General features: G+C 39.5%; 4 protein-coding genes across 4 annotated transcripts in view; 2 read left to right on the top strand and 2 right to left on the bottom strand.

Annotated features, from left to right (window-relative positions):
• The window catches only part of LOC116301766 (uncharacterized), a 142,179-nt gene that overhangs the window by 69,995 nt on the left and 48,484 nt on the right, over positions 1–23,700 (top strand). The window contains exons 44-58 of the mRNA XM_089036878.1: positions 5,152–5,430; positions 6,217–6,495; positions 7,026–7,583; positions 8,234–8,505; positions 9,057–9,348; positions 10,079–10,410; positions 10,794–11,025; positions 11,579–11,994; positions 12,572–12,713; positions 13,491–14,048; positions 14,417–14,748; positions 15,167–15,398; positions 15,667–16,224; positions 16,599–16,963; positions 17,159–17,348. Coding sequence (XP_088893004.1) covers positions 5,152–5,430; positions 6,217–6,495; positions 7,026–7,583; positions 8,234–8,505; positions 9,057–9,348; positions 10,079–10,410; positions 10,794–11,025; positions 11,579–11,994; positions 12,572–12,713; positions 13,491–14,048; positions 14,417–14,748; positions 15,167–15,398; positions 15,667–16,224; positions 16,599–16,963; positions 17,159–17,348 — 5,037 coding nt within the window. The remainder of the gene's footprint in view (positions 1–5,151; positions 5,431–6,216; positions 6,496–7,025; positions 7,584–8,233; positions 8,506–9,056; positions 9,349–10,078; positions 10,411–10,793; positions 11,026–11,578; positions 11,995–12,571; positions 12,714–13,490; positions 14,049–14,416; positions 14,749–15,166; positions 15,399–15,666; positions 16,225–16,598; positions 16,964–17,158; positions 17,349–23,700) is intronic.
• LOC148907469 (uncharacterized) lies at positions 18,138–20,176 on the top strand. The gene is made up of 2 exons (XM_089036654.1): positions 18,138–18,552; positions 18,876–20,176. Exons 1-2 carry the CDS (start codon positions 18,338–18,340, stop codon positions 19,291–19,293), a joined length of 633 nt encoding a protein of 210 aa, XP_088892780.1. The 5' UTR covers positions 18,138–18,337; the 3' UTR covers positions 19,294–20,176.
• Positions 19,438–22,183, bottom strand: LOC148907468 (uncharacterized). The gene has a single exon (XM_089036653.1). It carries the CDS (start codon positions 22,150–22,152, stop codon positions 20,524–20,526), a length of 1,629 nt encoding a protein of 542 aa, XP_088892779.1. The 5' UTR covers positions 22,153–22,183; the 3' UTR covers positions 19,438–20,523.
• Positions 22,158–23,358, bottom strand: LOC148907467 (THAP domain-containing protein 2-like). The gene is made up of 3 exons (XM_089036416.1): positions 22,866–23,358; positions 22,230–22,455; positions 22,158–22,183 (listed from the first exon to the last, which is right to left on the bottom strand). Exons 1-3 carry the CDS (start codon positions 23,193–23,195, stop codon positions 22,158–22,160), a joined length of 582 nt encoding a protein of 193 aa, XP_088892542.1. The 5' UTR covers positions 23,196–23,358.

Below are 23,700 nucleotides of genomic sequence, written 5' to 3'. Positions count from 1 at the left end.
GTCAAAAAAACCTACTAGATATCAAGACCACGTTTGTAAACAATAGAAGACTCAACAAACACAGTGTTTTGATTGATTTTCATAGTTCAGTCCTTACAGCTAAACTCCGAACTACACATTTTGCCAGTCGGGTATCGACTTGGCTATCGCTCTCAATCGTTTTTTCTACTTTATAAAAAAGTTTTTACAATCATAGGAGGCCATCAGAGTCTGCGTCAGAAAATAATTGAATCATTCGTCTTGCACTTCAGGATTTTGAGTCATAACAAGCGGTTTTAGCGTATTTGATTTTAAAGAAAGTGTATGCATTAAATTACAGTCTTCGCAACGATAAAACATTTGTTTTGTATTTTTGGCACTGATAACAAAAGGGTGTATGCAAACATCACACACGACTAATTCGTTTTGAGGACTGTGATACGCTTCGTGCCAACAGCAATTCGGGCATTGTGCCACTGATATCTTTAAAAACGATTTGGGTTCTTGACAAGCGTGACACTCTCTTTCTTCTTCTTCTTCTTCTTCTTCGTCCTCACTCTCCGATTCTGAGTCCTCGCTGTCATGTTCCTCTTGGGATTCTTCAGCATCATTGTCACTTTCAGTTTCACTATTGCTAACATCCGTATCATAGTTATCTTCTGGTTGCCTGGCGATCAGATCTGCCAATAGTATTTTGTTGCGAATAAGATTCTTGTCCAAATCAAGCTCTGCCAATCCACTGGTAAAAGTCTTGAGCCCTCTTGGGGCGTTAACTTCTGGGTTGTAAGGTAACAAAGCATACTCGATTAATTCTTTCATGTTGGCTAGTGGAATTCTACGTTGATGATGAGTCATTTCTCCATGGGAATTCCAATACAAAATATCTTTGGATGCTACCATGCTATGAAGTAAATCATGTGCCTTTTGTCGCGGTATGCTTTTAGGGAGCTGTCGTGCCATTCGATTGATTTCATTCTCATCCGATTTCGAAAATTGCTCCTCCTCGCTAGAGGAATCTTCGCTCAGCTCGGGTTCTGCAGATTCTTCTTCTGAAACTCTTCTTCTCTTCATGATGACCTCTACTAGTAAAATGAAGTTCTTGGGATTTGGCTGGGTTTTTTATAGCAGTAAAAGACTCAGAGTGCTCATTAGAGGAGGCAAGACCTCCCCCACCAAGCCCTCGCCTTTTTGAATCAGAATTTTTTCCTTGGCCTTAAATGGTATTGATCCATGAGCTAACTCTCTTATGTCATCCTTGTGCGGTCTCAATCTTTCCTTTTGCCCTTCTGATATGGGAATTGTTCCTTGTAATAAATTATGACAGACCTCACACATTACATGAACTTGTTCGGGAGTGGCTGTTGCAAGCAAAACTTTTCTCTGATGCTCTGGACATTTAGTCAAAAGATGCAAATAGCCAAAGTTATCACGAAGTAAGACGGACATGTTTTCTCTCGGGATGGTTTGTTCAAATGAAATGACAACGGAAAGAACCATCGTATTTGTTATACAACTGGTTGCTTACTATCTACACTAGACTCTACACTAGACTCTACACTAGATTCTACAATAGATTCTACACTAGATTCTACACTAGACTCTACACTAGACTCTACACTAGATTCTACACTAGATTCTACACTAGATTCTACACTAGATTCTACACTAGATTCTACACTAGATTCTACACTAGACTCTACACTAGATTCTACACTAGATTCTACACTAGATTCTACACTAGATTCTACACTAGATTCTACACTAGATTCTACACTAGATTCTACACTAGATTCTACACTAGATTCTACACTAGATTCTACACTAGATTCTACACTAGATTCTACACTAGATTCTACACTAGATTCTACAATAGACTCTACACTAGACTCTACTAGATTCTTATATCTACACTAGAATCTTATGTAGACTAGAATCCCTGAATTCGTATAAATGGCGCTCCCTATAGGAATTGGCCTCATTCTTCGAAAGACGCACGATGACACGGTTCTGTCCTATTTGCGAAAAGCAGCAAAAGAATTTATACACTCATTTAAGTCGAACTCACAAGTTGGACAATTCGCAACGAAAGTATTGGATCGGTCAAGAACAAATGCGAAAAAGCAGTCATCGATTCACTCCGTACCCATTGCCTCAAAATGTTGAAGATCACACGAAATGTGACAGGTTTCAGTTACTCCATCCGTTCACTGCTCTGGTAGCTGGAATGACTGGATCTGGAAAAACGGTCTGGGTTCAGAATTTGCTTGAACATGCAACAAAAGTCATAAATCCATCACCACAGCGTATTGTATGGAGTTACGCACAATGGCAACCTGCTTACGAACACATGTTAGCAACCATTCCCGGGATCGAGTTCGTGAAAGGCATACCCCACGATATTGACGAGGATGGTTATTTCGACCCCAAAATCAATAATGTGATTGTAATTGACGATCAAATGACAGAGACATCCAACGACAAGAGAATCATGAACCTATTTACCAAAGGATCTCATCATCGCAACCTCAGTGTTATTTTCCTGATGCAGAATCTCTACTTTCAAGGAAAAATCATGCGCACCCTGAGTTTGAATGCGGCTTACCTTGTTCTTTTTAAAAACCCAAGAGACAAACTACAAATGATGACATTGGGAAAACAAATGTACCCAGGAAAAACAGAACAGTTTGTGCAAGAGTACGAAGCCGCTGTACAAAGACCTTATGGGTATCTTTTCGTGGATCTCAAACCAAACACACCAGAAGAATGCAGGCTTCGGACGAATGTTCTTCCCAATGATCTGGCTGCTTTGCAGACGAAGCTGTCAAAAACAGCAATATCGCAACTTGGTGGTGGACAGTCAGATGTCACGCAATCTATTGCTAACTATTTCGAACGTCAAAGCTATTTACAATTGCCTATATTAAAAACAATGCAGAACTTAGATGAGCAAATGACTAGCATTCTCAGGGATTCCAATACCCCTGCGGAACTAAAAATCAAAAATTATTCGCAGCTATACGATCGATATCTTAATCTACAACAGCAAATTCGAAGTGGTTCGCCCCACAGCTCAATGCTGGAAATGGTGCAATCACCACAGGTACCACCATTGACAAGTCCCAGTCTCCCCACTAGTCTAACATCCCCAGAAAATGTTACTTCAACAAGTCTCACTGATAGCGGCTACACCACACCCAAAGCTAAAACGCCTTCATTCCTAGAGCGGCTAACCTCAAAAATTAGAACTCCTGCTCTGGAACTCAATCGAGCGAGAGCTTCAGCTTCACCGGAGGTTCCTTCCACTCCATTAAGAACCACGACTAGTCTTGATCAACCCTCTTCAATTGCCTCCTCATTCAGCACCCCCAAAACACAATCCCTGCCACCTCCACCTGATTTCCTACCAACCCCTCCGTCAAGCAAAGAAAAATCTATGAAGTGGATTAGCTATCAAGATTCAGATAAATATCTTGGTAAAATCTTAAAACCACCGCGACGATCAGAACGATTGAGAGCGATAGCCAAGTCGATACCCGACTGGCAAAATGTGTAGTTCGGAGTTTAGCTGTAGTGACTGAACTATGAAAATCAATCAAAACACTGTGTTTGTTGAATCTTCTATTGTTTACAAACGTGGTCTTGATATCTAGTAGGTTTTTGTTGACTCGCAAATTTTGCAGAACACAGTTCTCTATTGTTTCAAGTGACGGGTGTTTCTATTGAACAAATATATACTGACAATCAAAACATGATACTTAGTTAAAAAATGAAAAGAGCTGTAACTAAACTTTTTTTGTATTCACATTCATCGAGCGTTTTATGAATAAATAAAAAAAAAAAAAAAAGATTTTTGAAAAACGTGTTTGCTCTTTTTCCTTGGGCAAGTCATTTAATTGTTTGTTTTTCGATGAGTCAACTTAGGGTGAAACAAAAGCATAAAGTAAAAAGAGTCTAATCCTTTAAAAGTAGGCTTTGTGACAGAAAAACTATATTTTATGAATAATTGGATCAGAACATTTTATTAGGATCAAATTTTGACCTAAAATATAGGATGTGGTGCAATCCAGCAAACTAAGAATAGACATGGCTAGAAACACGGGGTAGTAAGAATAGCCATGACGTCACCGTTATTACGGGTCCGGAGTAGGGTATGGGGGAGAGCACCGGTTCGCACAGGTGGCACCGGGTGCAGGATTGGAACCTCACTGGAACCTCATTCAGGTGGCGCAGAACCCCTATTCTATATCTACTAGCACGACGCGTAGCGAAGTGTTCTGGAGTGTTGTGCCGATCCTCAAATGCTTTAATAACTTCCCACGGCATGGCGAGAATGGTAATCGATGGTGATGATGATGGTAATGGTGACGGTGGTGATGATGATGATGACAATGAGAATGGTAATCGATGGTGATGATGATGGTAATGTTGACGGTGGTGATAATGATGATGACGATGAGAATGGTAATCAATGGGGATGATGATGGTAATGGTGACGGTGGGGATGATGATGACGATGAGAATGGTAATCGTTGGGGATGATGATGGTAATGGTGACGGTGGGGATGATGATGACGATGAGAATGGTAATCAATGGGGATGATGATGGTAATGGTGACGGTGGCGATGATGACGATGAGCGGATGACCGCTAGTTTACTTGTAAAGCGCATTTCCAATATGTACAAATGTGCTTCGAAAATATATCATTATTAGTAATAATATTAAACCATGGTTATATTAGCATTGGTAGTATTATTATAATAAATAATAATATTTATTAGTTTTCCTCCCTTAACCCAACACGCAAAACTCAAATTCAAATTGTTATATATTCCCACTGAGAGCTCCCACACTCAATGCCTTGAATAATACTAAGTTATGGGGAGATGACCTCTGAGGCGGAAGCGAGCAGGTAGATCTCAGTGGGAAGATCGCTTAATTCATCGCCGCGGGGAGGTGGGTGGGGCGTCGAACTGGTCTTATACTTGAATTCCGAACTGGTTCAAAGAGGTATATTTTATGTACGGCAGGTTTTTTTATATTCCACATCAAGGCGTTTTTTTGGTATGGAGGGTGTTGTGGGGGTTTATTAAGATTTATGCATGGTTTGGGTTAGCTGGCCTATGTGTTGTGCTTTTTATTCACAATGTTTTTCAATGTTTTATTTGTCCAGAGCCTCGCAGGATCCCCAAAGTAGATCTTGCCTTTGCCATAAGTGCAGCATCGTCCAATGCAGATGCAGCTCTCCAACACATGAAGGACATCATTAAGAGTGTTGTAACCCGATACGGAGCCAATCGTATTCGTTATGCCCTGATGACCTTTCAAGATGATGCTAATATAATAATCTCATTCAAGGAGAAGATAACCGAGCCATCGTCACTCATTCCATTCATCGACGTGTTGCCAAAGAGTTCTGGAGGTTCATCGATTGGGAAAGCTTTAGAAGAAGGTATTCATATTTAGGGTTTTCATTAAGTTTTGAAATAATAGAAGATAATAATTGCTAGGGAGTCCTGGAGACCGAGTGAACATTTAACAAATTACTAAGCTATCGCGTCAAGTTTTTTTTTGTTATTACTATTAGCTATAAGATATCAATGGTAATTTGATAAAGCCGGAGAATATTACGTTCAGTTACGGGCGCATTCTCCGATTCCCGATCCCCGATCCCCGATCCCGATCCCCGATCCCCGATCCCCGATCCCCGATCCCCGATCCCCGATCCCCGATCCCCGATCTCCGACCTCTATTGAAAACCCTACATATTAGTATTATTCTCCGATCTCCGACCCATGTTGAAAACCCTGTATATTAGTATTAGTGATATTTCATGCATGTTTATTAGCAGATCCATAATGATGTTATGTGATATGCCAACTATTTCCACACAAGATTGTTACAAGTTGCTTTGTGTCACCAGCCAATCGATCTCTGCTTGGCACATGAACAGCATCATTATTTCACATAAACGTGAAATGGTTAACTTTGAATTTTCTGACTTTTATTATTGGGAAACTCTCGACCCAGTTTTTTTTATAATAAAATATTATTTTTTTCCTTTCTTTTTATTTCTTTGTTTTTCGTTCATTCACTCTTTTATTCTTCCGTCCCTAATTCCGCTCCCACCATCTATTCCTTTCTCAATCTATTCATTCATCCCGGCCTCCCTTCAAATGACATGTTTGATTCGTCAGTTTGATTTATCTATTTATCATTCCACGACTCCATCCAACAGGCAGAAAACTATTCGAAAGTGACGCCGTGAGGCCAGACGCCCAAAAAGTTCTGGTCCTGATCACTGACAAGAAATCATCTGGAGATTCCTCACGTGCAGCACTAGCCAAGAAAGAGATAGAGGAGAACGAAGTTGAACTTATAGTTGTGGGTGTTGGCGATGAAGTCGATAAGAAGGAACTGGTTGATACAGCGACGTCTCCCCATCATAAAATAGACTCGTCCAGTGATGATGATCCTGATGATACAGCTGATAGGATTATCGATGTTATTAATAAAGGTGCTGTAGATCATTTTTACATAGGTGGACGTAAAAGATTATCTGTGAAAAATCATGGCACGACACGGTTACCTTGATCAGCGCGTAGCACTGCATAGTTAGAATTAAGAGGAAATTTTTTTCAATTATGAGCAATAATGGCAAAAAGCGCCAAAAACTAGACTTTCGTATGAGGTTTGACCCAATTTTCGAAACCTTTTTTAAGCAGTTAGAAACTGATGTACTATGATAAAATGCCTGTTTGAAGCGCTATTTTCAATTTTAGAAAGATGTTTTGTTGCATTTGTGTTAGAATGTTGCTTTGTCAGGCTTTTTTTATAGAAAATATATGGGAAATAAGCAAATGAAGGCCTAAACCTCATTTTCAAATAAAATTTTTGCTTTGGGTTAACACTTTGATTTCACTTTCATCGGTCATCTCCACTTCCAAACATGTTAAACTTTCTGAATAACAAGATTTTAGAGTGTACAACAGCGTTTCTTCAAGAAAATAGTTATTGGCGCTCTCTTAACATTTTCTCTTTCATCAGATCCGATGGAGTTTGCAGCAGTTGATCTTGGATTTGCCATCAGCTCCACATCCATTGACGCTTCAACCACTTTTACTTTAATGAAAGATACCATCAAATCTATCGTCTCGGCCTACAGCACCAAGAACATTCGCTATGGAATAATCGTATTCGGCGATCAGCCTTACAAGGTCTTAGATTTTGGAGAGGCCTTACCGAGCAAGGACATACTGACCATGAAAATCGATTCCATACGACGACGTTCTGGTGATCCAGATCTTATAGGAACCATGCGAGCTGCGAAAACGATGTTCGAAGGGAGAGGTGCTCGCCCCTACGCGAAGAAAATTCTTGTAGTTATTGTGGATAACGATGCTCAACAACGAAGAAGCCAGATTAATCTAGCTGCGAAGCCTTTAGAGTATTTAGGAATTCGTGTAATTCCGGTTGCTGTTGGAAGATACGCTGAGCCCCAGCAGCTCGAGAGTACCACGCCCTTGAAGGATAATATAATGGTGATTCCCAAGACTGAAGACCCGAAAATGTTTGGCAGAAAGATTGTTGAAAAAGTCAAGAAAAGTAAGTATATTCACCGATTATTTTTGAACTCCAAAGGGGGATGACTAGACTGTTAACAGTCGTCCATCTTTTCACTCCTAACTCATTCGAGTCGAGTTTCTAAGCCCCTTCGTACACCTATTTCATAACTAGTCATAGCCAAAGGCGATAGGTCATAGGTCATTCCGACATGGAAATACAAAGCACATTGAATCAGTAGTCTCAACACTAAGGTCTATGTTTTTGATGAGAATAAGAAGCAGAAACACAATTCATCACAGCTATTCTTGGATATCTCCTATGGCTATTCGCCTATCGTCTATCGCCTTTATCAATCAATCAGTTTATTCAATCTACCTTTCTGGAAATATAGTAACAAGTATTCAAAATTATATTAACAATAATTGGCGATGACACCCTTTTTGAAATCGGTGTATAAATGTTAAAACACTTTCTCGCATATATTGTTTTGTTACAACGACAGAGTTTGGGCTTCCTGTGGATTGATTCTGTGTGTTTGGAATCTTGACGGGCTACTAACATCGATGCCTCACTCACGTTACCGAACGATACACGGCAGCCCCTGCTTACTTTACTTTCACATGACTTTATTTCTGCCCTAGCCTCCCAAACGTCTTTCAATTATTCCTGTTTATTTATTTTTTTTTCAGATTTGATGATCCCGTTAATACCGGAAGTAGATCTTGTCTTCGCGATCAGTGCAGCTGCAACAGACTCGGAAAGGAACTTCCAGCAAATGAAGTCCGTTGTAAACTCCATAATCAGTACATACAGTATGGAATGGATTCGGTATGGTGTGATATTGTTTGGTTCAGACGCCACCGTACGTTTTAATATGAATAATTTCTTACCTACTGATGCAGTCCTCAAGAGTCTTATCGCTGGTTTGCCTAAACCTTCAGGAACTCCTGCAGTAGATAAGGTATGGAGGGGACTTAACTGAACCAATTTGAAAATCTTAAGCTATACCTTTTTATTTTGGGTGGAACGTTTTCCAAATAGGCCAAGTTCGAGATATCAAATAATAGATGTTTAGTATAGGAAATCACACGATCTCGAGTAGAATTCGGAATTTATAGGCGCGTGTGATGTTTTGAAAGTTTTCAAAATTGGACGGCCCTTTAGGCGATTTCAATTTGAGAACTTTCAAAACATCACTAGTATCTATAAATTCCGAATTGTACGAGAAGATTGTGCGATTTTTTGTCTATAATACACTTAACAAAATTGAGGAATTTAATTCAGGGAATCTACAAAGTACAATTTGTGATTTAATTGTACTCCTCTTGTCCAATCAGAATCAAGTGATTTTGTTGAGTGCATTATTAATGTTCAAATTTGTATTAAACCTCAAAAGGAGGAGAAAAGAATAAAATGAATTTCGCTATAATTATAAATATTTTGAACCGCAACGAAAAACAATTGAGTTAGGATTGTTCGATATATTGTGACATTTAAGATCGTTATCTTTAGGCTCTTGATGAAGCAAAACGTTTGTTTGATCAAACACCTGACCGCCCTAAAGCAAGGAAAGTCTTGGTGGTTTTGATAGACAAAAAGTCTGGTAACACACCTGGCCAAATCATACGAGCAGCGAGACCCTTGGAAGAAGATATGGTAAAAGTAATCCCTGTTGCCATTGGCAACGAGGCAGATATGGACGAGCTGGAATACGTGACACCCGAGAAAAACAATGTCTTGAAAGAAAACAAGGGAGAGAGTCCTGAGAGACTGGGCAAAAGAATTATGGTTAAAGTGTTTAAAAGTAAGTGTTTTATTTAGGTTAGGTTTGACTACACGTAAAGATGCTGACACACGGTGCAACATTGCAAGCAACAAATTTGAATCGGAGTGACACACATTGCAACAAAATCACGCAACATCGAGCATACAATAAGATATTTGGTCAGCAGTTATAAATTTGGTGCAAGCTGATTGGCTTGAAATTTCAAAATGTTGCAGGTAATGTTGCAGCCATGTTCACATGATGAAATTTGTTGCGCCTAATGTGGCAAGAGTAGAGCGCGATTCAACTTCAGATTTGTTGCATGCAAGGTTGCGTGCAACAAGTTTGGGGTAGACACGCTGCAACAGTCCTGTAGCGTGCAATGTTGCATACAATGTTGCATGCAATGTTGCACCGTGTGTCAGCACCTTAAGTTCCACTTGACTGTTTCATTATTTTTATCAAACCCAGAAACAATCGCTGAGTACTTTCACAACGGATTGAAACATAGCGTTTTTTTTAACCAAGAGGAAAAGCTGGAGTGACCCAAAGGAAACCCTTGATCAAAGGAAAGACTCAAAAAGTTACACATAGTCTCGTTCTCATAATTTCCCATCACGCTTTTCAATTGATGTTTCGTAATATGTCGTAACAAAATTCTCTCCATACATTTTTTTATTTTCGCCAAATTTAAATTTAATTTAATTTAGATTTATTACTTTGGAAATCAAAACGACGACTGACTTTTATTTGTTTTAAATGATTTTAGAGTTTATCCAGGTTCCGGAAGTCGACATCGCATTTGCCATTCAGGCATCAACCTCTGATGCTGATGCTACCTTTTCCAAAATCAAGAAAACGATCAAGATGATTATAGACCAGTATGGTTCGAAAAAAATCCATTACGCGGTCATCGTTTATTCCAACACTGCCACAACAAAGCTGAATTTCGACGAGCGTGACCAACTTGTTGATGACAAGGAGCTTAAGAACCTTATTGATACCATACCTAGAGTTACAGGTCCACCGTCAGTGATCGCAGCCATTGAAGAAGCGAAAAAGTTGTTTGAGAGTTCCGCAGCTCGACCACAAGCTCACAAGGTATTTTAACTTTGGTAGTTACTACTCAAAGGGCTGTTTCCTTTCCACAGCAATGCGAGAAAAGAAATCGATCGCGATAATAATAGACCTAATCCACTGTTTTCCATTTCAGACCACGTGTCATTCCCTAAAGTATCATTTTTTGTTTAACTTTGCGCATGAAAAGACACATGAGTATGGATACAGCTTGAACCAATAATTTTATTCTCAAAAAAGATATGAAATGCAAAAGACGTTTGCTCATTAGGTCCATTGATAGCATAAATAATATATAAATTATTTATATGATATATATAAATAATTTATGTAATATAAAAATTACTAAGATAACTACTGATCTTAAATTAATTTGAAGCGTTTCTTTGTTCTTCTCTTTTCCTCAGGTTCTTGTCATAATGCATGATCGACAATCTACCGATGATTTGAATGACGTCAAAGATAAATCACGTGACTTGGAGGATAATGGCATCGAGGTGATCCCGGTGGGGATTGGTAACCAAGTTAATCCGGTTGAAATATCTACCATGACGCCACACTCTGATAATACCATCAAAACCGGCAAACCCTTCGACGCTGGAATCCTTGCTGAGGAGATTATGAAGAGAGCATTGAAAGGTTCGCAAAATGTTTCCTTTCCTTTTGACTTATTATTGTTTCCTCTAATTTCTAGTATCATTTATTATTATTCATATATTTTTCATCCAAATTTTCGTTTCATAATACGTTTTGCTGTAACTTCGGGGGATGCATCATCCCTTCAAAAATCATCCTTTTTCTATTGAGTTTCATCGCAGTGTACTTTCTCTAGCTTACTTGAAAATAAAGAGACAGGTCAGTGGACAGACGTTCAAGCTCTCTTAGAAACAATATGCTGTCCTCGCTTTTAACAGCCTTTCTTAGTTTGTCCTAAGATACCAAGTATGTTCACCCTGCCTGTACCATTAACAGAAAACACTTTTTACATCTCTAGTTCGTCCTAATATACCACGTGTTGACTTCACCTTCACCATTGACAGGAAACCCTTTTTTCATTTTCTAGTTCGATTTAGGATACCATGTGTTGACCTCGCCTTACAGGAAACACGTATTATTTTCTAGTTCGTCCTAAGATGGCACGTGTTGACCTCGCCTTAAACCATTAACTGGAAAACTATTTTTCATTTTCTAGTTCGTCCTAAGATACCACGTGTTGACCTCGTCTTCACCATTAGCGCTGACTCCGCAAACTCAGCCCAAACCTTCCAGTACATGAAGAACATCATCAAATACATCATTGACAAATATGGCACGAGTAGAATCCACTACAGTCTTGTCATCTTTGGCAGCGAACCATCCGTCAAGATATCCTTCCAAGAACGCATGACAAATCCACAGCAATTGAAGACTTTGTTGGACAGAGCGCCAAGGAGTTCGTTTGGCTCGAACCTTGAAAAAGCCATCAGCGAGACCAAAAAGTTGCTTAATAGTGATGCTGTGAGACCAGATGCACGTAAAGTAGCGGTCATCATGACAGATGTAAGGTCTACCGGTAATAAGGAAAATGCTAAGGTTGCAGCCAGAGACTTGGAAGATAACGGCATTGAGGTATTCATTGAATGTGCGCATTATAGTCCCTTTTCTCATTCGGTAAATACCGCTGTGTTTTATGACTACAGACTCATTTTTACAGGTTTAGGGCGAGTACAAACGTCGAACTTCACATGAACCGAACGTAATGACATCAAAGAAGACCGCATTATTTATTGTTTCAAGTGAAGTTCGACCTTGCTTAAGAGCAAATCATTTGCAAAAGTCAACTGTAATGTAAAGAATTTGCAAGTTCTACAATACAAATGTTTTGAAATCCCACGGGCTTTCAATGGTATTTGTGAATAGTTGACCTATAGACGAGGCTAAGCCTGTACAAATGAGTCTGTGGTCTTCAAAAACAGCGGTATGCATCGAATGCGAAACTGGTGTGTTACCATAGTTACCTAATTATTGTGTCCTATCTTGCACTGGGGCACCGTATGCTATATGATTCAAGCGGTTGCAGGGAGGCAGGACTGTTTATTCCAATTTCCGAACATAGGCAAGTAATTTAAGTTTAGATCATCATATTTGTCTCATTGGAACCAAACAAAGTTTTTTGTATTTACAAGATCTTGACTTCTCATACTAGGTAATCACTGTGGCTATCGAAGGCGAAGCTGATAAAGAAGAGCTGATAGATGTGACACCCAAGAAGGACAATGCATTGAACACTACCATTCCCGATGGCGTGCAGAAGATTGGAGATGAAATCATGAATCGTGTTAAACAGGGTTAGAATAATAATTAAAAAAAAAAAAAGAAATTAGAATTAAATATATCGTCTTCAGTATGGATGTTGATAAACGTTTGTTTAAGAAAATAAAGGCAAGAATTGCTGGACTTTTCGAAAATGAAAATGATGACAGGATGTCATCGAAACGTCCAGCAATTCTTGCGTTTATTTTCTTAATCATATATCGTCTTCGTTTAATGACTGTATAACACTATTAGGCAATGACTAAGAAACTTATTTACCGCCATTATAAATTGGATTCAGAAGTTGATTTTTGCGGAGGGAGCAAAGCTAAGGAACACGGGGTACTACTTCAACTCGGTTATGGAACGATGGACATATTTTTCTCAGCCACTGGTTATTAAAAATGTTTACAGAGGTCAATAGTCCCTTACACAGTTCTTCGCGCCATCTTGAAAGGTAGCCTTGCCTTTGCATCGAAGCGAAACGAAAGGTGAGCTTGCAATGATAGAGACCTGTTTTAAACACCTTGGAAAATTATTCACGTCTCTATCATTGCAAGCTCACTGTTCGTCTCGTTTCGATGCAAAGGCACGTATACCTAACAAGATGGCGCAGGGAACTGTGAAGGAGACAATTGGCAGTATACTACTGTCAACCAAAGAAAGCACGGTTCTTATGTACCTTTACCGTACAAAGATGTATTTGTCGCGACTTTTGTTTCAATTCAGCATCTAGCAGTGAAAACCGTGGCAAGTGCTGCCTTTTGAAAAAGCAAAGACATTTTTACTAATTGTCTTCATATTTGTTCCAGATCCCTTGGAGACCGTCGAGATTGACCTAGGGTTTGCAATCAGCGCCACATCAGTCCAGGCACCAACAATATTCAAACTTATGAAAGATACACTGAAAACAATCGTTGATATGTACGGCACCGACAACATCCATTACAGTGTCGTCGTCTTCGGCAGCCGGCCCATCTTAGTGACAAGCTTTAGCAGTGCATTCCTGGACAAAGACACTCTGATACGCCAACTGGAACGAATGGCAAGCAGCTCTGGAGTCCCTGATTTGAAGGCTGCCTTACAAATGTCGCGAGTCACTTTCCAAGGCGCTGGGTCCCGCGAGAAAGCGAGGAAAATTCTGGTAGTGATAATGGATAACAAGTCGGGTAATTCTAAAGAGGATGTTGTTAATACTGCAAAGTATTTGGAAGACGAAACCATACAAGTGATTCCAGTCGCTGTTGGTCAGTATGCCAATCCCAATGAACTCGTCGAAACAACACCTCTGAAGAGCACATTGATTAAAGTGCCAAGTTCTGAACGTCCTAAACCTCTAGCTAAAAAGATTATGGATAAGATAAGAGAAAGTGAGTATGAACTATTGTTAACATAGCTGGAATCTGTCCCCTCTGATGAGCGCGCTCTCATTCGTTGAATCGTGGTCACATGACATCCTTGATGCGACTTTCATGCGATGCCTTCTGATGCGAAAGCTAATAACACGAATTTTGAAATTTTCGCAATTTTTAGCTTCCAATTTTTTTTTGTCGCCATCCGTTCTGTTGCTTCGGGTTATGATAGATTATTTCCTAACGTAAAGTCGCCGTGAAAAAAATACAATAATTATATTATGATTGACGCGGTTTTCTTCGTTTCTCTTACACATACGACAACCATATCGACGCGCTCTTTTCTCTATTCTTTACCGTTTTTCTTTTTCTGTTATTTTACAAAGATCTCGAGCCCGTCAACGTCCCAGAAGCTGATCTTGTCTTCGCAATCAGTGCTGCTTCCGCCTACTCTAACTCTAACTTCAACAAGATGCGAAACATCATCAAGTCAATGATCGACAAATATTCCATGGGGAAGATGCGGTATGCAGTGGTAGCCTATGGATCGTCGGCTCTAAAGAGACTGGAATTCAGGGATCGCTTTAATGATGATGACGATCTCAAGACTTTCGTTGATTCTATTCTTCCTGTTGGAGGATCCCCGAATCTTGAAGTTGCTTTGCAAACAGGAAAGAGTGTTTTCCAGGAAGATAACAAAAGGCCAAATGCTCGCAAGGTATGTATAGCATACTTGGGACATTTTGCGACTATGGTGGCGTCATTTTAGTACCACTGCCTACATGATAGGTGGCGTAGTGGTTTACTTCTCGCCTCTCACCGCTGTGGTCCAGGTTCGAGCCCCGGCTCAGACTGGATCTCATGAGAGTTGAGTTTGTTTGATGTGTCGTTCTCTCCCTTGCCACGAGGAATTTCTCCGGGTTCTCTGGTTCCCTCCGTCCGTAAAAATCAACATGGAGTCGAGTGTTATATGTTTTAAATATGTAATGCAGTGGAAGTGCGTGTGGAGGGAACCTCACGGAAGAGCCCCATATGGGGAGTGGTGGACTACTTTGACGCTGCAAAGTTCGAAGCACTCTTTCCCCTATTAAAACTGTGATTGAATGACAATCAAATTTAAAATTTCCTTGTTTCAGGTTCTTATCATTCTCACTGATAAGCGATCCACCAACACACCACAAGAGATTGAAGTAGCAGCCAACCCTCTAGAAACGTCTAAGATTAGAGTAGTTTCGGTAGCCCTTGGAAACGAAGTGAATGGCCAAGAACTCGAGAAGACTACCCCAGAGAAAGGAAACGTGATCTCAGCCGCAAGGGACGATGAACCAGAAGCAATCAGAGATGAAATTGCTAGAGTTGCTTTCAAAGGTACAAAACTTGCTCTATCTTTTGGAACTCGTAGCAAAAAAATACTTATTGTATCAAAAAAGTGGTCTCTCTCAGTCATAGCGGAACTGCAAGAGGCTCATTGCAATTTGTCACATGATTTACACCACGTGACAACTCTTGCTTGAAGGAGATCGATTGGTTTGGTCGCATACCACGCAACGTATTTCGTCACGTTTTTGTTCACATTTTAGCACAACTCATTGGTTTTTTATAGTTGCCTCAAAATGTACTTGATTTTGATTTTCAGTTGCTCCGATGGTACCAAATATGGATCTTGGGTTTGCGATGACCGCGGGCTCAGCTGATGCAGACGAAACCTTTATCCTCATGAAAAACACCATTAAATCAATCATTGACCTTCACGGACAAAAACGACTCCATTTCGCCTTTATCGTATTCGGAGACTCGCCGACCACTCGTCTTAACTTCGGAGATTCTGTTCCTACAGACTCGGAACTAAAGAAAATGATCGATAGAATTCCTAGGGTCAGTGGATCCCCTGATATGGCCAAAGGTCTAGAAGAGGCAAAGAAAGTGTTCCTGAAATCTGGAACGCGCCCGAATGCTGAAAAAGTGCTGGTGGTCATGGCTGATCGAAAGTCTATCAATACCCCGGGAGAACTAGAAGAGAAAGTCGACGCTCTTCAGGGAAGAGATGTGCAGGTTATTCCAGTCCTTGTAGGCAGATACGTCGATCTGAATGAAAGTAAACTTCTAGCACCCAAAGAAGGGGATGTTATTAAGGCAAGAAAAAATGAGGATCCGAAAGATTTGGGTGTTCAAATCATCAAGGTCGCTCTCAGAGGTAAGAACAATGGAAAATAGATGAGACGCGCGACATACATTGTCATAACCACCTTGTTGGTTGACCTAAGAATATTTTTGTTTAAGGTATTCAACATGGCGGCTGTGACATCACATTCAGAATATATAGGTTTGACAACCGAGCTATTTAGTTTATAGTGGTCTTGCATGACGGTTACACTCTATGTAGCATTATATTTTTACATCGTTACACACAATGCACAATGCTCAACTCACTAGGTAAATTATATTTGGGGAGTAAAGGCTGAGTATCCGGTCAAATGATAAAAACTCCCCTAAAATGAGTAACTAGATGACGGTGAACCACACACAGCAGGACGTGCAAGGTATAAAACAGTTCTCGATTTCTTTCAGGTCCTCTGAAGGTTCCCAAACTTGACCTGGTATTTGCAATCAGTGCAGATATCACCGCTGCTGATGATACTTACGGCTTCATGAAGCGAATCATCAAGAGTGTTATCAAAAAATACGGCACTTCCAGTATTCATTATGGTCTCTTGGTCTATGGGGACACGCCGTCAATCAAAATCAGTTTCCATGACGATCAGCGAAATCCTAAAAAACTTATCAGGTTAATGGAATCCGCGCCAGCGAGTTTGGGTGGTTCTGATTTAAACAAGGCTCTAAAAGAAGTTCGTAATATGTTCGAGAGTAGAGCTGCTCGTGCTGATGCTATCAAAGGTCTTGTGATCATGACAGACAGACAGTCGGAGAGTCCAGTAAGTATTTTAATGCTGACTGTTGTAGGAAAGGGAATAGGAATATTTTCTTAACCCATTATCTTGTCATGCAAAGACATTGCATTGTTTATGTCCTCCCCCCTCCCCCTCCCCCTCCCCCTCCCCGCACATGGCTTTTGTTCAAAGCCACTCTACCATGATGACTACTAATTTTGACCTGTCGTTCTTGGATAGGCGACTGCTGTCAAGAAAGCAGCCAAGGCTCTTGCAGACAAGGGTGTCAAGATATTTGCAGTGGCCGTAGGACCTCGCGTTGATACTGGCATCTTGAAGAAGAAAATACCAGACGCACCGGTCAAAAATACAACCACTACCACTGATCCTGGCGACATTGGTGATAAAATCATTGAAAAACTTGGCAAAGGTACAGTATTTGTGTTTTAGGACAGGGCATGATCACGTGATGACCGTTATTCTTGAACCATTAAATTGTTAATTCAAGACAGTTTTTACTTCCACATAGTAAGGACATTCTGTTATTTTTACAATCCAACATGGTTAACGTCAGTAAAACTTTGTAAGAAATTGCACCAATTTGCACAAATTAGTAAGTTCAGTAGACCTCAGTAGACAGTAGACCTACTAAACTTGTACTAATTTGTACTATATGTTAGTTTACTCTTTCACGGATATATGGTATGCACACTAACATTATTTTTGGCAAATTATGCAAAGAGAATTCTATAAATGTCTCAATGGATCTGGTTCACACGGCACCATTTTATTGTCATAAGAACAAAAAGCTTTGTTTAAATACGCGTAACCTCATTCTGATGCGCTTGAATGTGAATGTTATGTTCGTGTGAGGATGGTCCATTCTGGTAGCCAACATGAAAAAGTTAAAAAAAAGTTCACGTTTATTATGTAATGTTTAACGAGCAGGAGTGTTTTATCGGGTATAAAACACGAGGCGTAGCTGAGTGGTTATAGACCCGATAAAACACGATCTGCGAGTACATTACTTAATAAACGCATGATGTATGTTCTCATATTGTACCGAATTCTTTACGAAATGAATCAAGTTTGATAGTTTTATCCAAGTTAAAGGACAACTGACCCTCCAAAATGACCCATTTTTAAGAGGAACTACATCATTTGAGAAGTCCAAAAATCCAGTTTTTAAAGGGGATAGAGCATCCATTTTTCTAAAACAATTTTTTGAAAACATCGCATATATCGCTCTGGTGGCCGCCATCTTGCGCTTTTATCGCGGGCTCAGAAAAATAGCGTAATGACGTCACAACGTCACAAGAGTTCAAGCTTCCAGTTGTTTGCCTGACTTCTTCCTCAGTTTCTTATACGTTTTACTCAATATTTTGCGAAAAAATACAACTTGGTCATCAAATTAAAGGCATGTCAGAATCTAATTCTTCTTCCGAAGGCTCGGACAGCTCGGGAGACGATTTCGCTCAAGAATTTTTCGGAATGGACGACGAATTTGGTTTACGGCCATATCAGTTTGAACCAGAAATAGAAATCTCCTCAGATGAAGAGTTCAGAGAAGGATCTGACAGTGACATTATTGAAGACGATGAACAAGTGAACAATCGACTTACAAATTCAGATTGGTAAGTCGTACTTCTGTCTTATCACAAAACTGAACTACATATCCATTTTATATAAAATCGTATCTTGCCACTCGTGTTCTTGCAATCTGTTCTTTAGATATTGGTATGCATGAATCCAGTTTGCAACCAAAAGCAATACCAACTTTCACAGTTTTAATTAAAAACATGTTTAAAAACATCGCTTGATAGTCAATAAGTTATATACTGCAGGATATAGATACAGGGATATAGTTGTGTCACAAGTTGTGTATGTATATTCTCACTTGGGACAATCGTTGATAATGTTCAAAGATACTAAGAATTGTTTTATTTCTGTTAAATAGGTGTACCTGTGGTAGCTGCCAAATTATGGATTCAATATCTGAATGCATTTGTTGCCAAGAAATCGAAAAAGTGGTTGCAACATGCCAGTCTGTTGTTGAAGATGGAGATGCTGATGAACCACCACCATGCATTACTCAACATCCTGGATTCTTACCTGTTTGTGCCAATAAGTATGTTCTTCGAACCGCATGGGCTCAGTACAAACAGCAGTACAGTAATGCGTATGAAGGCCCAGAGCAGAAGCAGTACAGACACATTGCATATAGGCAACTAGCAAGATGGTGCTGGGGAGTTCTTGGAAAGGAAGTTTGGGTTGTTCTGCCCTCTTGTGCTGTCATGTGCATCAGAGCACACTTCCCTCCCCCTGGACTAGAGGAGGACTTTGAATTTGAAGGTTTTCACTATGCAGATGATTAGCTTGGCCTAAAGTTACATGGAGTTATTATATACATTTTATTTATTCCTTACTTCATTTCATATACACAGAGTGGATTTTTTTCTATCAGGATTTCTGAATTGATAAATTGAAAAGGAAAACATGGAAAGGCTGAGACCAAAATGTATAAGAGTAGTCATGAATTTATTTTTAGATGAAGTACATATAGAAAGTTGTTTATATAAATGTTTTGTAGGTTTTGCATATTTTATTATTTAAAAACAACTACACCTAGACAAAATATCCAGCTGAATAGAGAACCTAGTGTACAAAGCACTAGTGGACAAAATCATGAGCTAACCAAGCAAATTTTGCAGTTATACTAGACATGGATAACCAATATTTCCTGGGCACCAATTTGTCTTAAAACAAGGCTAGTCAGTATTGTTTATAAAGAATTTGCCTTGAAGTAGCATGCTATAATGGATTCAAAAATTGTGCTAAATGAAAAAAATATTCTCTTGGTGATAGAATCCCACCCCATCTTAGAATCTCGGTACTGACTAGTCTCATTGTCAGACAAATTGGCACTAGGAAATCTTGGCATCCAGGCTTGTCAGCCATTTATGGTTCATATATTTTTTTTCCAGGCAAATAGGCCCTTTGCAGCTCAGTAATCATGTGCTGATTAATTCACTGAGAGCAAATGAATGAACATCTTGATTCCCATGAGTGAAAGCGAAAGTCACTATTCAGCTGGAATTTTTTCTATACTACATTCATACTGGGAGAGACCCCATATATAATGGAGCGTAGATAGTTAAAGAAAAGACCTCTTTTAAGATTTCATTTAAAAGTCAATCGTTTCCTAAGTGGTAATGATATTTTAATAAAATTTTCATCAGAAAATCTAAAAACTGCAAACTTATCTACCACTTTAATCAGGTCCCCTTCACATTAATTACATATTTTGTTTATAGCAGTTTTACTTGGGTCTGTCATGTACCTTCCCATTTGTAGAAGCATTGTAATTATTACCAGTAATGAACACAACTGTTCAAAGATGAGGGGGATTGGGACGACAGGCTTACTTGACAGTTCTTTCAAAACAGCTATTCACTAGAGTACAATCACTAAAAGAGTGCCAATGATGCTTTGCATTATTTTCTACTAAATAGTGTTAATTAAAAATAGGAAATGGTTAGAATTAGCATCACTTAACACTACACATTTTAGTGTTTGTAGTCTCTACTACTTTCCATTTAAATTAATTACCTAGAAAATCTTGACCGGTGTCGTTCAATCAATTCCTGTTTGTCTGGGGCAGGAACACTAGCAATGTTTCTTGGTAATTCAACCTCTTCAATTGGGTCAACCCCTGCAGCCTCCATGCCACCCTCACAAATTTCAAGTACTTTCAGTTGTAGCTCAGGGAGGAAAGCATAGCTTTTTCTTTGTAAGACTGGCTTAACAACCCAGCGCTTGTGCATCTTAGGGAAGCACTTGCGATAACGAGCTTCTCCACTCCTTGGGCCTTTTTGAACAATTGCTTGAATTCTAGCTGTATTGAAATTGTTGTCAATGGCAGCAAGTTGAGTACGAGCAACCATTCCCTTGTAAGAGAAGTGCTCTCTTTTTGAGCAATACTTCAGCATCATCGAATGATAAACTTCAAGCCCTCCTGTGTGACAAAAGTCGGTCAATCTTGCCAAGTCATTAAGTAACTTTGGTTGAAGGACAACCTCTTCTAGGGCCACATGAGCTGGTGACCCCGGCTTGATCCAGTGTGTGGTGCGCACTTGTCTGCGGGTTAGGGGAGGATGGGCACACTTTTTGAATACCTCTGCATCCTTCCAGGAATGCTTGTTCACGCAATGGTGAACAACAGATTTCCACTTCTCTCTCAAAAGTTGTACATCCCCATTACATGTAGCAGCACACCACCAAAGATGGTTTGAAATGAATTGTATCCAGGGTGCCAGCTCTTGGTTTTTCTTCAATTTTGCTTTCTTGTTCAGCTTTTTTACAATTGACTTGGAAAGATGCCACACATCATACTGGTGTTTGATGTGGCTAAAATCTTTTGCCATAGTGCTGGTGATGGATGTGTGTCTGTCAGTTGTGATACATTTTATACTGACCATGTCTTCTAAAGTGTTCAAACACCTTAGAAACCCCTCTTTCTCCATAGCATTGGAGCTGGTTACTTCAGAGACTTGAACAATGCTGAAGGTGGCAATTTTCTCTGTGCTTGTCTCCATCATAGTATATGTGCCATATTTAGCACTATGGCCAGGACTGTCACTTCGGCCATCACCATTGAGATTTACTATGTCCTTATTTGACAGCTCTTCAATTACAGCAGCCTCCTCTCTCTTCCAAGCATCATTAACAACAGGAAATAGGTAACGTTCCTGATGTCTGTAAAAGACCCTCTCACTCAGAAATTTTAGGCCAAGACAGGATGCAAAGTTTTGAAGTCTGGTAAAAGTATTACCAGTAAATAATATTGATGAGGAAATCAACAAGTTCCCAATAGCTAAGCGATTTAACATTGGCTGTGAGTACCATGTCAAAGCATGATGTTTCATACATGTAGTTGTCACAATAAGTAGGCTGCCTTGACATACAAAGTTGACATCAGCGACAGGTGCTCCACAGCTTCTACAAAACTTGAATAACTGCTGCAAACAAGAGTTAAATACCAAATATTTAGGTTCTTTGATATGGTTTTCAAGAGTTTTATTGCAGTCTTTGTTTTCTGGCTCTAATTCACTGTCCGTTGTTGAAACTGTCTCTTGCGATGAAACAATGAAACCATCATCATCGTCACTTAGTGGGAGTCCCTCTTCCTCTGAAAACAAAGACTTTTCTGACTTTTGTGGAGACACTGTTGGCATTGACTTTACTGGTGAAGGGTGATAGCTAGTACTGTAGCTGTGGTCGTGGAAGCTCACACTGAGTATTTCATCTCTACTGATGTTTGGCGAAGGGGAGGGATTGTAAACTGTTGTTGTGTCGGCATCTTTATAGTATCCAGGCTCTGTCTGAGTTGATGCAGTGGATGTTACAACATATCTACAACCAAGGCAACACTGAACACCAATCTCCTTACAAAGTGGTTCAGGAGAGAACTCTGGTGTTTCCATACTTGGTGGATCTTCACACGAGGGATTTATTGTGGCACATAGCTGCTCCACATTCTTTGAAAATACAAAAATAAACAATGTTTTCAACAATACTATAAACCATTCTTCGAGGCCTACTTTACCTTAAATAATACAAAATAAACATATTAACCAACAATGCTATAAATTATTCTTCCGTGGTCATTTATCCAAGCAAATTTGGAATATTACGGCAACATTGTTATGGTTTACGAATAAATATCAAATGTAAACTAAACACGTGCAAATAACCATTTTGAAAATTTCAAGTATCGATCAAATATTACTAGCTATACTTATGATTTTAAGCAACATTTCATCTATGAAAGCATAAATAGCTAATGATTGATGACTCGCTTCGGTATGCATTAATAAGTCTTTTTCATGAGTGATTATTTCGAAAAACAATGTAAACTATGTTATGTATAAATGACATTTTATCTCACCTCTTCGTTTTGTTTGCGTTTGAGCCGGTTCTCTGATGTAGCTCTTCTTTTAGCTGGCTTGCAAAAATTGAATACTGACGGAACAGCATCGCTCTTTAATCTCCTCTTCCTTTTTATCCCGGTTAACTGCTCCATCAGATCCACTTCAAAGCATGAATCCTCGAAGTGATCGCTGCAAACGTAGCAGTTCTTCAAAGGCGGCAGGTTCTCTCTCTTTATCCGCGCTATCCATGCCTTCTGAAGAGCTATTTTGTTAGGAATTTTGTGGTAGCTAACAGACTCAGTTTTGGAAGAATGGTTGGTGCATTCTGGCACACAACAGTGGACCATCTGGATTAAGAAACTTACTCTAACTTAGACTATTAAAAGATCGACTAGCACTCGAAATATACAAACTCAACAAGTTTGGAATGCAAGCTTCACGTTGTGACGTCACGGCATTAATGCGGTAATTTATTGCGGGCTCAAATATGGCGCTCTTCTATTGCTATTTTTCGCGAATTGATTATTTCTTTTCGGCGACAGAAGCTGTATCAGAGTTCAAAGTTGAATTTATGTGATCTATGTACGTTGTAGTTTTATATGAAAAACGGCAATTTTTGGGGTCAGTTGTCCTTTAAAGTTTATGCAAATGAAGACGAATCTATATCAGATGTAAAACCTCCTTCACGGTCATGATTTCTATTGTGTTTCCTTCATGAATTATTAACGAGTTTTTTAAATGATGAATCCATTCATGAGCCAGGGAAGTGTTATAGGAATCATTTATCATTTGTCTGTAACTGAATAAATTCAGAAAAAAATCAAAGTCCCCGATAGGAATCGAGCCCATTAC

Source organism: Actinia tenebrosa, unplaced genomic scaffold (assembly GCF_029948245.1).
Source record: "Actinia tenebrosa isolate PJP-AT-01 unplaced genomic scaffold, QUT_ActTen_1.0 PGA_scaffold4__44_contigs__length_22323623, whole genome shotgun sequence".
In the NCBI taxonomy this organism is placed as follows: Eukaryota; Metazoa; Cnidaria; class Anthozoa; order Actiniaria; family Actiniidae; genus Actinia; species Actinia tenebrosa.
The sequence above is the reverse complement of the archived record's forward strand: the minus strand, read 5'-3'. Positions and strand labels throughout refer to the sequence as shown.

What these genes read in the sequence shown, in the direction of transcription:
- LOC148907469 (XM_089036654.1), top strand. Translation starts at nt 18,338, where the DNA reads ATGTCAGAATCTAATTCTTCTTCCGAAGGCTCGGACAGCTCGGGAGAC. An exon ending in CGACTTACAAATTCAGATTG is followed by an intron (nt 18,553 to 18,875) that starts GTAAGTCGTACT and finishes TCTGTTAAATAG; the next exon opens with GTGTACCTGTGGTAGCTGCC.
- LOC148907468 (XM_089036653.1), bottom strand. Translation starts at nt 22,152, where the DNA reads ATGCCAACAGTGTCTCCACAAAAGTCAGAAAAGTCTTTGTTTTCAGAG.
- LOC148907467 (XM_089036416.1), bottom strand. Translation starts at nt 23,195, where the DNA reads ATGGTCCACTGTTGTGTGCCAGAATGCACCAACCATTCTTCCAAAACT. An exon ending in AACGCAAACAAAACGAAGAG is followed by an intron (nt 22,456 to 22,865) that starts GTGAGATAAAAT and finishes GTATTTTCAAAG; the next exon opens with AATGTGGAGCAGCTATGTGC. An exon ending in CTCCCCTTCGCCAAACATCA is followed by an intron (nt 22,184 to 22,229) that starts GTAGAGATGAAA and finishes CCACAGCTACAG; the next exon opens with TACTAGCTATCACCCTTCAC.